The sequence below is a fragment of the Syngnathoides biaculeatus genome, chromosome 3 (genome assembly GCF_019802595.1).
Source record: "Syngnathoides biaculeatus isolate LvHL_M chromosome 3, ASM1980259v1, whole genome shotgun sequence".
Taxonomy (NCBI): Eukaryota; Metazoa; Chordata; class Actinopteri; order Syngnathiformes; family Syngnathidae; genus Syngnathoides; species Syngnathoides biaculeatus.
The window spans coordinates 25522442-25537769 of NC_084642.1; the positions used below are offsets into that span (position 1 = coordinate 25522442).

Genomic DNA, 15328 nt, shown 5'->3' on the forward strand with positions numbered 1-15328 from the left:
AAAAGGATCCGTTTGTGGTGGTAGCTCAGTATTTGACATCTGAACAGCTGAACATACTGTTACTTTATAGCAGAAGGTTCCACCCACTCTCAGGATAGTATCCCACACATACAGTACGGTGCTACTCACACACAGCATATAGCCATATCACAGCACTTTTACATCAGATGAGTGGATTAGTATGTGCTAATCTTCGACTGTATGTGAGGCATTTTGCTCCCCAGTTCTGCCATCAGCCTGCTGTGAAATATTCTATTCCAGATTACCCTTTTTTCAGCGCACACAGGAAACTGCTTGGCACAGACAAAACAATTACATACAACTCCTTATAAGAGAAGTGTGCCTTCAGGCTCATATGGAATTCAATATTTTCCATCTTCACAAAACTCAAGTGCATCTTAAACATGTTTACAGTCCATCAAATAAATGAAAAAAAACTTCCATCACATTGTTTATAATCAGACAATAATTTCAGAAATGATGCACAGACTCCATACAAAGGCCATCATTATTTACATCTTGATCCCAAAACAAAATCATTTACATCAGCATTATCGGAGGAGAGGATTGCCCCCTTAGAAATGCTGTCATGGGCAGTCGCACATATTGCGCATACCAGAAACAATCACTGATCATTTAGGTATGTGCTGTGTAACGTTTCTTCCTTCTCTCGTGACAAACTTCCTCGGTTGCCTCTTCCTTTGAACAAAATCCAAATACTCGAATTACACACTCCTGCTTTGGTGAAAAGAATGTTGCACACAAAAGACAAAACTAATATGTGTTGTAAATTTAAGTCAGCAATCACACATGAGCAGGAAGCAACACAGTGGCCTAAAAAAATAAATTTCTCTCTACATTTGATTTATTTTTGTCCTGTTTTTTTCTCTCAAGGATAAGATTCATACATTCTGCTAATTAAAATGGATGCATACTTAACAAGCAGTATTTAACAAACCATTATTTTATATCTTGTATCTGGTTTCATGTCTGCACGGTTTTTAAGATGGCTGCTTTAGAATGTACTGTATGAGATACAACTGCTCTAATGACATCTAAGTGGAAAATGCCTGCGTCTAAGCCAAGCATGATATTTTTGCAACCATGTTAGCTGTGAAATGTCCCTTGTTTGCTCAAAATGTCACCCTGTTAACAATACTCCTAGGGTGACATAAACAATTTACCATAACACAAGCAGAAGATAAAACGCATTGAAAAATGGCAACAAGGAACCTAGTTGTAATGGCTTTCTTACAAGACATTGCGTTATGTCTGTGGCAGATTGCAAATGTCAAAGATGTTAAATTTGATGCTTGCTGCCAGCTGCCAAATGGTGGCGGAAAGTGTACTAATAGAGTCCATGTCACACTAGTTGTCTCTTTTCTGAGCTTCTCTCATCTGCTGGTTTTCCCACACAATAACACACATACTGATTTTACCAAATCAAAAACAAACCGCAGTGGTAGCAACGGACAGGATAAAAGTTGCACAGAGACTCTGATGTCACCAATACTATTATTAAAGTGCACAATGGTTTCCATGATTCACCATTTCGTGTCACTTTCATCTGTAGTTGTTTTTGTGTCACAGACAGATAGATAGATAGATAGATAGATAGATAGATAGATAGATAGATAGATAGATAGATAGATAGATAGATAGATAGATAGATAGATAGATAGATAGATAGATAGATAGATAGATAGATAGATAGATAGATAGATAGATAGATAGATAGATAGATAGATAGATAGATAGATAGATAGATAGATAGATAGATAGATAGATAGATAGATAGACAGACTGTGTGACTGACTGATTTGGAGTACATCATCAAGCTGAATGAATAACGGAATAATGAATAAAAAGAATAACTGCAATGTCCCCATCTACACTGAAAAACACTGAGAACAGTCCAGTTAACATTATCCAATAGGTTATTTCCATCTGTTAAGATGAGATTCACACATTTGTATTCTGCACTTACGGTCCAATCATTTTGTTGATTTCAGAACTGTGTGGCGGATGTGCTAACCAGTCGTCCACCGTGCCGCTTCATTAGTAATCATTATCACAAAATTGACACATTTGTACGAAAGAGAATTGATTATTTTTTTTTTTAAACTTCCTGGGTTAAACTGTCCCTCAAAATAATGATCTGAGATGAGTGAACTCCAAGTCTTAGACTGCAGGAGGTGGTCTCCGTCCTATGACTGCCACTGTCTGATTGTTCTCACTTTAACACACAGGCACACAGCAGTCTCCAGAGTACATGCTGGACACAATCGAAAGTCAAGCATGAATACAGAGGGTGACAGGCCAATTATCAGATGTACCACTGGACCTTCATCCCCACCTCTGAAGGGAAGCAGATGTGAGAATCATGTCACTTTCATTCAAGCCATTGCAGTAGCATCCAGGGCCCAATACCAAAAGGCACAGCCTTCACAAAAGATCAAGATGGACATAGTTGGAAACCTTATGTTTTCATGCTGATTTATCTAGTGCACTTTTACATTTCAATGCTAGGAACATATGGCATACTGTAGGTACATACAACCCTATAACCCATATAACCCTAACCCTAACCCCTTACCATACATATATGTATGTATGTATGCATGTCTTTAACATGTCTTGAACCTCCACCCAATGTAAGTTTTATGTACTAGCTCACCTAAATTAACAACATTCCCAAACTATTTGTTTTTATAGTTTTCAAAATGTTAACATATCCTGAGGGAAGCACAGTGGAATATCGGTTAGCACATCTGCCACACACTCAGAGGCTTTTGGGTTAGAACAGGGGCGCTCAATTTGTCGATCACGATCGACCAGTCAACTCGTCGTCATCGGTAGATCATGAGAGGCTAGCTCTTGAAAATCAGATTTTGGGGTAAAAAAGTCCGGACACCCCTGGGTTAGAATATACTTTAAGGCCCTCCTGCGTTGAGTTTGTGTTTTCTCCCTGTGGCCTGGTGCGTATTTGTGAGTGCTCGGCCTTAACTTCGACAGGTCAAAAACATGGATGTTAGGTCAACTCAGTAGTTTTCAAATTGAGGGGCGCACCCCAAGGCGGCACAGGTGGGATGGGGTCGGGAGTAGCAGAACTACCACAAAGATTTTTCATTATTAAGTTACACCCACCTATTGTTCATGTTTTTGTTGATTCACGAAGATTAATGTTTGCTACTGAGGGGAGAGTGGGTGTGTGGGAGAAAATGCTGGGGTTCTTGGGGGGGCGGGGGGGTGCTTTGTTGTGGTGTATGCTGGGGACCAGTTTAGGGTGTATCTTGTCTTTCGCCCAAAGAAGGCTAAGAGAGAATCTACCTCGCAGATCAAATCAATTGCTGTCAAACTGTTTACAAAATGTATGGATGGACTGAATACTTCCAACTCATGATGGTGGATTGTCTCTGGGCCAGGTAATGATGGTGGTAGTCTAACACATTGGGCGAAGCACTGTATATGATAATCATAATGTCCACAGTTGCGACATTTGTCCCAAATTCAATTTGCATGCTTTTGCAATGATTCTTTACTCGATAACCTTCTGTTTGTACTTAATCTCTTTTTTTTCTACCTTGGTTTATCTGCAGGTGAATGTTGCACCGGCATGTGTCAGAGCCTTGACAAGGATGTTGTACTGCCCATACTGCCGAAGTATGCCAGGGCTCAAGCCTTGTCAAAACTACTGTCAGAATGTCATGAGAGGCTGTCTCGCAAACCAGGCTGACCTCGATCTTGAATGGAACACTTTTACAGGTAAGTAAATGATTCAATCTAGTGTCTGTGCATCTGTTTCCTTTGTTTGCTTGTGTATCTGCGTGTAAGCAATGTTACTTTTTCATGGCTCAGTCTTGGGATTGTCTCTGTGGGAATTCAGTCAGTTCTGCTCTGAAAGCTTTACAGAGACAAAACTAAAATCGTATTTGTTCATCCATTCGCTCGTTTTTTGGTTGTTTTTTTCCTTGTGCAACTGTGCAATGATGATTTCTATTGCAAAGACCCAGGCTGAGTGCTTAAAGCTGGCTGCGGTCCCTGCTGTTTGGGATTGATAAAGGAGAGCAGATCCTAGGCAAACATATTTTCTGTCGAGTTTCCAGCAGAGCATGGTGAGTAATAGAGCATTGCAGTTAGGCTGTAAGTAGCTGCTTGCTGAAAGCCTCACAGTTAAATGCATACTATAGAGGCACATTGAATTTCCCCTCTGGATTTTTTAGACTAATGCTTTATTTGTCATGTACACCACCGTCACATAGCTGTTTTCTTTTTTTCTTTTTCAAATGAGGAGATTTTTAGCACAAGACATATGACAGCCCATATATGTGAAGAAAAGTGTTTTTTTTTTGACAGGTCTGTATTCTGAAACGTCTCCAGACTATGTAGCATGTGTTCTCCCCAGTGGCATGTGTGAAGCGTCAGATCATCACAGGCCCCTGTGTACTAAATGAAAAGTCTCTCTGTTTTATGACATCTGTTAAAAAGTTAGTGTCTTGTTCACTTGAGAAGAGACAAATCCATGGGCACAATGGGACATTATTCCTGACAGCAATGGGAAAAGCTGCTGTTGTGACAGAATTTCAAATGTGGTTAGAGGCAGGAAACCCTTGAGATGTCAGTGAAAATTTATTGATTGTAATTGTACCCAATTTTTGCTGCGATGCTGGGTTTCTTGTTTGACTCTGCCATGGCCCATCACACTGTGTTAAATTTGAACGCTCTGTTATGCTCCAATAACCATTTTATACTCAGTACACACTGGTGATTCCATTGCTAAATAGTGCTGCATTTGCGATCCATTTTTCTTCTGAGTGTTTTCCTGCTGATTCTTCCCGCATAGCTCTCCATAGTGGTGCACAGAGAGTTGCTCGTCAAAAAGCATACATTTTGCCGAGCAACATGTGCCCACAGAAAAGTGTTATGTGATCAGGATAAGATTGCAACTGAATAGAGCTGCATTGATGTGCCCAGACACTTGCAAAGTATTGTTTTAACCCATTCATACTAATGCTATTGTGCAAAAAATAAATTTCACCTCATTATAATTATTGTTATACACGGCATTAGTCAAATTTGGTGCTATTTGTGAACAAATGCCAACCTAATCACGAAACCAATAATTTGGCTTTTTTGCAGATAAGACATTGATTTTTCATCCCAAGTAATTATTAAAAAGTTCATAGTGTATTATTATTGTCAAATTATGATTGAAACCTCAGATCATACCTTTACAAAGTAACTTCTGAAAGCATACAGTAAATAGCTGAGATGGTTCTATGGTAATTGCATTATCCTTTGGCAAAAATCTTTGATGGGCTTACTAAGAACATTCCAAAAATGATTGATATGGTCTTCAAAATCCCTTTCTAAATGGCACACATGTCACCAAAAGTACAATTTTGTAGTACGCTATACTGTATAGGTTAGTTTGTGTGGACAATCCGTATTTTGGTCAATTTAAATCATCACTTGGACTACATTTTACTCCACAGGCTCTTATGGACATTCATCTGTAGACTTCTGGAGAGGCTGTGGTTTTCTGAGAGAAGGACAAAAAAGTATAAATGGGAAAGCACACATAACTTGGTATCAATAATTACACGGTACAAAGCAAATCTTTCAAAACATCTTTAAAACAGTACATTCAAGTAACTATTCAATATAGCGCTTCCACTTTTTTTTTTTAACTCTCAAAATTGCACCATTTCCGGCGACAGAGTGATGCCCACTAACTTGACCCACTCGCTGCCACCTGGCGTAAATCACACTAACTAGACACCTTAAATAACATTGTAAATATACAAATGAAACCAACATTTAAGGCACTTCATTTATAAAAACAAAAAAATGATATGTCATTAAACAATAATTGCCTTTGTGGACTGTCTGTCTGCCTCACAATTCTCAGGACTGGGGTGCAAAAAAAAAAAAAAACCTCTTGTGTGGAGTTTACATGTTTTCCACATACCTGGGTGGGTTTTTTCCAGACACTCTGGTTTCCTCACACATTCCAAAATTATGTATGGTGAGTAAATTGAAAACTCTAAATTCCCTGTAAGTGTGAATGTGTGCGCAAATTTGTGTTTGTTTCTATGTGCCCTATGATTGGCTGGCTACTAGTTCAGGGTGTATCCTGCTGTCTCCCGAAAGACAGCTGGAATAGACTCTAGCATATCCGTGACCCTTGTGAGGATAAGCGCCTCAGAAAACAGATGGATCTTCTTTGTCTAGTAGAGTATAGATCAATTTGCTGACCATGGAAATCCTCATTTGCCACGTACGCTAGTCTGTGCTGTTCGGCTGGCACAATTAAGCAATATTTTTCAGTAAGTTAGTAATTTTTACATATTTACATACTTGACCACAGAGTTCTGAGGATCGGGGTTCCCATCCCAGCCCTGCCTATATGGAGTTTGCATGTTCTCCCCGTCCTGTGTTCCTCCCACATCCCAAAAACATGCAGTATTAATTGGAGACTCTAAATTGCCCCTTTGGTGACGTTGTGGGTGCAAATAGTTATTGGTGTCTATGTTCCCTGCAAATGCCTGGCAACCAGTTCAGGGTGTACCCCGCCTCTTGCCAAAAGATAGCTGGGAGAAGCTCCTCCACTCCCACGACCCTTGTGAGGATAAGCGTCTGAGAAAATGGATAGATGGACATCTGGTGCAACTTCGGTGTCAGGTTATTTTGGTACTAATTTCACAGCACCATCATCATTGAGGTTGGGTAAATGGAAATGTATGGACGTTTCAGGGACAGATTGACAAAACATGTTTTTCGTAACTTGCAGAACTTAACAATTCTGTCATACTGTTTCTTGTGGCAGAAATGATGGGAAGTGTATTGGTCATTTCCATCTCGATGAAAGATGGCCAAATATTATTCTTGGTGAAGTGTCAACAGACTACAAAGACAGAAAGATTTCTTTATAAATTACAGCCTCCACATTGAAAAAAAAATGAATTGAAAGTAGGGTTTTTTTTCACGTTGACACCAGTAAACACGATAATCAATGTATTTTGCATGAGCTATTTCTTACATAAAATGTAATCTAATTTTCTTTTCATTGCATCAAACGACAAATACAACTAGAAAGAATATGTTATACCCAGAGACCAGTCCTGGAGAATAAATGGGGCGACTAAGAAATGACTTTTGAAGCAATTTTTTAGGGAGTCGGGGGGGTTATTTGTTATTGTTATGTGACCTACATACATGATCACCTGCATCAGACAAACGGAAGATATAAATGATTCTCTGAAATAAGAATCCTATTAGTATTCAGATGTCTTCAATTGTCAAAAAGTAACTGCTACGTTAGATACAAGGAGAAGACTGACTAAAGCCCAGAAATTACATCAAGTCCATAGGGCTGTATTTGTGAAATACTTTGCCCCTTCCAGACCAAACATCTGAAATCAAAATGTGTAAGGGAAAGACGACATCTCTTACAGTCATGACGCGGCGAATTGTGATGTACAACAGAATGTAGTCAATTAAAGGAGTGCCCAGACTGAGAAATGTGGAAACATGGTGTTATCCAAAATCACATTATCTTTTTTTTTTTTTGTATAAAAATGGCTTCACTGAAAGGCAAAAAGTGTTTTCCAAAGTAAGTCTTTTTCTTGAGGACATCACTATTCGACACCCCCCCACCCCCCTGAAGATCACGTGTGCGCACGCAGAATTTCTGGAAGACCTCTTTCCAATTCTTTGGTGGAACAAAATCTTTATGCATGTGGTTTTCTGTTTTGAGATTATGGGAGCACATCTCACACAATACAACCAAAACTCTTAAATGTTTTTTTTTTTTTCATGTGGTGTGCAACTAAGGAAGGAATTCACTTGTCCGCGTGATATGTGCATGTGTGTGTGTGTGTGTGTGTGTGGTGTGTGTGTGTGTGTGTGTGTGTGCGTGTGATACCAGACTATTCGTCATCTGCCATTGTGACAAATATATCCAGCTCTGCATTGTGATGAACGTATCATTATCATTTGTCTTGTCAGTCCCTTGTTAAAGTACCCTCAGAGACAAGATGAGGCATTCTACTGCCACCACCACCATCCTCCACCCCTGACCCTGCATGAGAAAAAGTTCTATTTCTGACAGATAAACATCATTGTCCAAAGATGGTTATCAAGTTTGGTTTAGTTTCAGTAATTTCCCCACACTGGAAAAAAGAAAAGACTCAATGCTGCTGGATTCTACTTAATATACAGTCTACTGTATATATATAAATATATATATATATATATATATATATATATATATATATATATATATATATATGTAAATATATACAGAGAGAGAGTTGTTTTTTTTCTCTGATTTGGACGCCTTCAAGGTATGTGAATTCTCGCATTATGACTTCGATCGTGCTTCAATATGTGTGCCAATGTGTGACTCACTGAAGTCAGAGGCTGGATGTAAATCCAGGAAGATGGAGTTTTGTTCAGACTTATTGATGCCATAGAAATCCAATGGAAAATCCAGCCATCCATTTTCTTTGCAGCTTATCCTCACAATGGTCGTGTGAGTGCCTATCCTATCCCAGGAGCCTATCCCACCTAGCCTATTAACGGACAGGAGGCGGGGTACACCCTGTACTGGTTGCCAGCCAATCGAAAGGCACATTGAAACAAAAAAACCTTCGCACTCAGAATCATACCTGTGCAATATTTAGACTATCTGGTTAACGGCTGTTTTTGGGATGTGTGAGGAGACCAAAAAGCCTGGAGAATAGCCACGTAGGCACGGGGAGAACACGCAAACTCCACACAGGCAGGGCGGGGATTTAAACCACAGTCTTCTGAATTGTGAGGCAGATGCTCTAACCAGTCGGGACACTGTGGTGCCCCAATGGAAAATATAGGACACAAAATCTGAAAACAACTTCCGTAGCAGATCTTTTGTCACTTGTCACTCACAATCACACCTTAATTTAGAGTGTCCAATTAATGTTGCATGTTTTGGGGATGTGGGGGGAAATCGGAGTGCCCGGAGCAAACCCATGCAGGCACGGTGAGAACATGCAAAATCCACACAGGGAGGGCTGGGATTGAACCTGGGTCCTCAGAACTGTCAAGTCAAAGATTTCCAGCAGCACCACCGTGCCGCCCGGATTGAATCTGAATGTACAATATAATGTTGCATTGTTGCTTGCTGAATTTTGCATCTCGCACATTTTTTTTTCTAATTACAATTTAGTTTTATGTTCCCCTAGGTTTAGTCCTTTGACACTACAGTGCAAATGATCCTCATTGATTTCATTTGCTCATTTCTTTTTAATTGCATGACTTGCTTCCAAGTGTAACCTTACCGCCCCACAACCCCTTAGACTCTGAAAACTGAAACCAATATTGTCCCCCCCTTCATAGCAAGGCTCTCCATAGCCGTGAAAATATGAGGACAGACCTTCCTGAGGCTTACACTCTGCTTTACAGCACTACTGTATTTACAAAATTCCTACAGTGAAGAAAATAAATATTTGAACACCTTGCTAAATTGCAAGTTACCCCACTGAGAAATCATTGAGGGGTCTGACATTTTCATCGTAGGTGCATGTCCACTATAAAAGAGATCATCTAAAAAGAAAAATCCAAAAATCGCAATGTATGATTTTTTTAACGATGATACAGCTGCAAATAAGTATAATAAGCACCTGTCGATCAGCTACAATTCTGACCCTCAAAGACCTGTTAGTCCGCCTATAAAAGTTCACCTCCACTCCATGTTTTATCCTGAATCTAATGCACCTGTGAGAGGTCGTTAACTGCATAAAGACACCTGTCCACCCCATACAATCAGTAAGACTCAAACTTGTAACATGGCCAAGACCACAGAGCTGTCCAAAGACAGCAGAGACAAAATTGTACAACTCCACACGGCTGGAAAGGGCTACGGAGAGATTGCCAAGCAGCTTGGTGAAAAAAGGTCCACTGTTGGAGCAATCATTAGAAAATGGAAGAAACTAAACATGACGGTCATTCTCAATTGGATTGGAGCCCCATGCAAGATATCACCTCGTGGGGTCTCAATATGATCCTTAGAAAGGTGAGGAATCAGCCCAGGACGACACGACAGGACTTGGTCAATGACCTGAAAAGAGCTGGGACCACTGTTTCCAAGGTGACTGTTGGTAATACACTAAGACGTCATGGTTTGAAATCATGCATGGCATGGAAGGTTCCCCTGCTTAAACCAGCACATGTCAAGCCCCGTCTTAAATTTGCCAATGACCATTTAGATGATACAGAGGAGTCATGGGAGAAGGTTTTCTGGTCCGATGAGACCAAAATGGAACCTTTTGGTCATGATTTCACTAACTGTGTTTGGAGGAAGACAAATAATGAGTTCCATCCAAAGAACACCGTCCCTACTATGAAGCATGGGGGTGGTAGCGTCATGCTTTGGGGGGTGTTTTTCTGCACATGGTACAGGACGACTGCACTGTATTAAGGCGAGGATGACCGCGGCCTTGTATTGTGAGATTTTGGGGAACAACCTCTTTCCCTCAGTCAGAGAATTGAAGACGGGTCGTGGCTGGGTCTTTCAACATGACAATGACCCAAAGCACACAGCCAGGAAAACCAAGGAGTGGCTCCGTAAGAAGCATATTAAGGTTTTGGCATGGCCTAGCTGGTCTCCAGACCTAAACCAAATGGAAAATCTTTGGAGGGAGCTCAAACTCCATATTTCTCAGCAACAGCCCAGAATCCTGTCTGATCTAGAGAAGATCTAGTGAGCCAAAATCCCTCCTGTCGTGTGTGCAAACCTCGTGAACAACTCCAGGAAACGTTTGACCTCTGTAACTGCAAACAAAAGCTACAATATCAATTATTACCGTTGGTTTTTCTCAGTTGTCTAAATACTTATTTGCAGCTGTATCACACAAATAAATCATTGTAAAAAAATCATACAATGTGAGTGATCTCTTTCACAGTGGACATGCACCTACTATGAAAATTTCAGACCCCTCCATGATTTCTAAGTGGGAGAACTTGCAATATAGCAGGGTGTTTAAATACTTCTTTTCTTCACTGTACATATCCACATGGTGTTAGTCCATCATCATGAATAACATTTTATTTATATTAATAGTTAAAACTACATGTGGAAGCAAACCGGATTTGTCGTACTATAGCCATCCATCCATTTTCTTGGCCGCTTATCCTCACAAAAATCATGGGGAGTGCTGGAGCCCATCCCACCTTTCAACGGGCAGAAGGCGGGGTACACCCTGAACTGGTTGCCATCCAATCGCAGGGCACTTAGAGACAAACAAGCCACACTCACAATCACACCTAGATAAATAAATGTTGCATGTTTTTGGGATGTGGGAGGAAACCAAAGTGCTCCAGAGAAAACCCACGCAGGCATCGGAAGAACATGCAAACTCCACACAGGGAGGGCTGGGATTGAACCCGTGTCCTCAGAACTGTGAGACCAACGCTTTTCAGTTGACCCACCGTGCCCCCTTGTAGTACTATAGTAACACTATAATAGATAAATGAACATGCAAACTACTTTCAGGGAAGAACTGTGTAGCATGACAGTCTTAGATTAGTCTTCATCTATTTAAAGCCAGAATAGCAATAATGTTTTCATTATCTTGACCATTTTCTGATTCTGGTTTTGGCTTTGGAGGCTTCAGCAATCGCCGTTTTTTTTTTTTTTTTTTTTTTTTTTTTTTTTTAGTATCTATCGAAAGGGGCTGCTCACAAATTAGTGGTGATTCAGCATTGGAATCGGAATTGGCATCCGAGTCCACGAAGAAAACAAACATGAAATCAGAATTTTCTGATTCAAATCACAACAAATTCAAAAATTTTATCCTGACAAGAGCTGCAACTGCAGTCATGCCACTTTTACATTAAAAAATTAAAACTATTTTGTGATTTTTAGTATTTGTGTGTGTAACCAACACCATTTTTAATTTACTGTGCATAGTTTCTGGGCGTAAGTGCATTTATCCCCAGTGGAGAAGGCAATGAAGTTAATCCAGTGTCAATTAGGAATCAGTTAATCGGAGATACAAATTGCCAATAAAATGAAAATGTATTGGCTAATGTGAGCTGAAGTCTTTTTGCAGGAGTCTATTTTTGAGGTGAAAGACCAGGGACAATTTTCTGTTTTTGGCTGCTCTTACTGAAAATGCGGAACTGTAGCAGAAAAGTTAAACGGTAGAAGAAAACAGGTACTTAAAAAGCTACATCTTGAATTACTCTCCAGCCGTCAACACATGAGATTACAAGGGTTTCCCAAAGGTACTTATGCCAATTTTCTGGAATGATTCATTTTCAACACCTGCAAGACTTTCTTTTCTCAAGGAAATCTGTTTAGATAGAAGAGTCTTGGCTCATTTTGGTTTTCTATTTTCTCTTATACCAAGAGAGCTCTGCTTTCTAAGCATTGAATATGACAGAGATCAAATTTCACGATTCATATTTAAAAGATATGGATGTCAAAAGAGCACCGTGTGCACAAGCCATACAACTTTTTTTTCAATCAAACTCTAATTTTAGCAGTACCACGCCGATGGTTGCTGATGTCAATGTAGTTGGTACATAGCATAAATTGGATGGTATCAAAAACGGACAAGGGCTACCACACAGATAATACTGGCAATCATCATCTAGATGCTAATAAAAAAAATTTGTTTCAGTTGGAAAAACATTCATTCATATGTTCAAGGTTGCTAAGTAATGGATCAAGCAGGCTAAGGAAGGGCCTTGCCAAAGGTATTGGAATCACAGACTCAACTAACCAACATCTTCTGCCTTGAAGTATGATAAAGAATCTCAATGACAACTAAGGGCATGATTTATAAAAAGTGTTTGTGTGTTTGTATGTGTGTGTGTGGGGGGGGGGGTTGGGGCGTTGTGCTGGTGAAGACCAACCACACACAGCAAATTATAAATATGAATCCTGTCTGGGTGGTAGCCTCTCAAAGGCAGAATAGAATGTGTTGTTGTTTCCTACAATACACATGAGGGTGGGGGCGGGGGACTTGAAACATTTTCATTGTTGTGGTAACACCCGCCACACTACTCACCAGGCAGGAAGCCATCGGAAGAACGGCATTTGCTCCGTAGATGCACACAAGTGGTCCAAAGGGAACTTTAACCATTTATCACATAAGCTAGCTATTCAGCTAACGAGCTAAATGCCGGAGCTAAGAAGCTCACTCGACCATGGGAACATCATTTAAAAATTAGCACTAAGACTTGTGTGTATATGTTCCCCACATACACACATACGTTTGGGACAGGTAATATACAATAATTCTATCAACCATAACCACAGCATAACCACACGTTATTGCTATTCAGGCTGTAATTAACTTCAACAAACTCATTTACAGTGTCATTTGGTTGACAGGTGAAGGTCTCAGAACAATCTAGTAGCTCAAGGGCCATATTTTACATTTTATTCATCCCTTATTTAGACTGGTAAATCTTATTGAGAGAGAAAAAAAATCATTTTATCTTCAAATGTATTGTACATAACATGATAACATTCATACAATAGATATAAATAAGGAATAGGAATCAGCAGCGATATTAAAGTGTATGGGATGATTTTGAGTACCTTTTTTTAATTAATCTAGATTTGGCAAGCATGAAGAAATATTTTGGGCCTCTTTAGCAAGTAAATGACTCTGTACCAACTTTACAGTATGTGTCATCCATCTATCCATTTTCCATACCACTTATCCTCACTAGGGTTGCTGGCGTGCTGGAGGAGATTCCAGCTGACTCTGGCTGAGCAATTCGAGTGTCATTATTTTTTTTTTTCTGTGAAACCAGTTGAGGGTTTCTTTGGCAGTATGTTTTGGGTCATTATTCTGCTGCAATGTCCACCCTCATATCATTTTCATTACCCTTGTAGAAGGCATATTTACTAGAATGTTATTTGCCCAATTTATCCTTCTGTCATGATCCTGCCGCTCCAGCCCGGGCTGTGCGGGTGCCCGCGCGGTTGCGCTGATGGGGAGGCGCACACCTGCGCCTCATGCGGGCTGATTATCCTGTGTATTTATATGACCCCGATGACAACTGGTCTGGGCCAGACCGTTCGAGTACTCCCGTATCCGTGATCGACAACCCGTGTGTACCGGCCTTCGCCTGTTCTCCGACCAACCCCATAGCCTGACTCCTTTGACACTTCTGCCTGTTTTGATCGTTCTCCTGTGTACTGACTCCTGCCTGCCCGCTCACCTGCTCCCTTCGCCCGACGTCCCAACTACCGCTGCTGCACCTGACTGCCTGCCCGATCCGTGACCACTGAACAATAAACGTTTCTCCACGAACTACCTTACATCTTCCGAGTCCTGCATTTGGGTCCTACTTCTGTTCCGATGGGTCGTGACACCTTCCTTCAATAATGTGATGTTTACTACTACAATTTGCTTAAAACAGCCCCAGACTGTCATGTTCCCGCCTCTCAACTTGTTCTTGTTGGTATGCTGTTTTTAGGGTTATGTGCAGTGTCATTTCCTATCCAAACATGGTGTGCATTGTGGCATCGAAACAGTTAAATTTTGTCCTCATCAGATCAGACTCTAGCCTCCCGGTATTTAAATGGATTGTCTGTTGTTCAGCAAACTTTAGACAAGCTTTGACATTCTTTTTTTTTTTTTCCTGCAATGGGGTCTTACATGGTTGATGTGCAGATAGGCCCTAGCAGCAGAGTGCAGTTTTCACTTGTCCTTGTGACAACAGTACCTGATAATTCCAGGCCTGATTGAAATTCTCCACAGGTGGTCTTTGGCTCTTGGACAATTATTGATTATTCTTTACACTATTGCAAGCAGATGTGTATATATATGTGTGCGTGTTGACTTTGGATACACCCTAGGCTAGTTACCAATGTATTGCAGGCATCATTAGTGTCATTGGGCCTTAATAGATTGAATGAAATAACTCCCTCCCATTTGCCTCAGCTCTCTTTAAATTCCACAGATGCTTTTCTACCACACATTTCGAGCAACCGCATAAAAACATAGGCGGTTCAAATCTGCATCGGACTCAGTTTGGTTCCCCGCGCTGACTTCCAGCCAACTCCTGATGGAAATCAAACCCAGCATCAGGTTCGATTTCAGATTGAAGGGTAAACAAACATGAGTCCTCTTTAAAGATGCAGCCATTAAGAGACACAGGAGGGGAGCCTCTCATGACTCGCATCCCTCCGTTCAACGTAAAGTCGTTCCAAAAGCATTAATGTACTTCAAAATCCCCCGAGGCTGTGTCACATTCATTTGATTCTCAAGAATAGAATAATCTCACAAATTAATGTCCAGTACTGTAGTTGGGACAGAGTATA

At 40.5% G+C, this 15328-nt stretch overlaps 1 protein-coding gene across 1 annotated transcript in view; it reads left to right on the forward strand.

The window, feature by feature from the left end:
* Positions 1–15328, forward strand: part of LOC133498322 (glypican-6-like) — a 141863-nt gene that overhangs the window by 95561 nt on the left and 30974 nt on the right. The window contains 1 exon segment of the mRNA XM_061815013.1: positions 3600–3765. Within this exon segment, the coding sequence (XP_061670997.1) occupies positions 3600–3765 (166 nt within the window).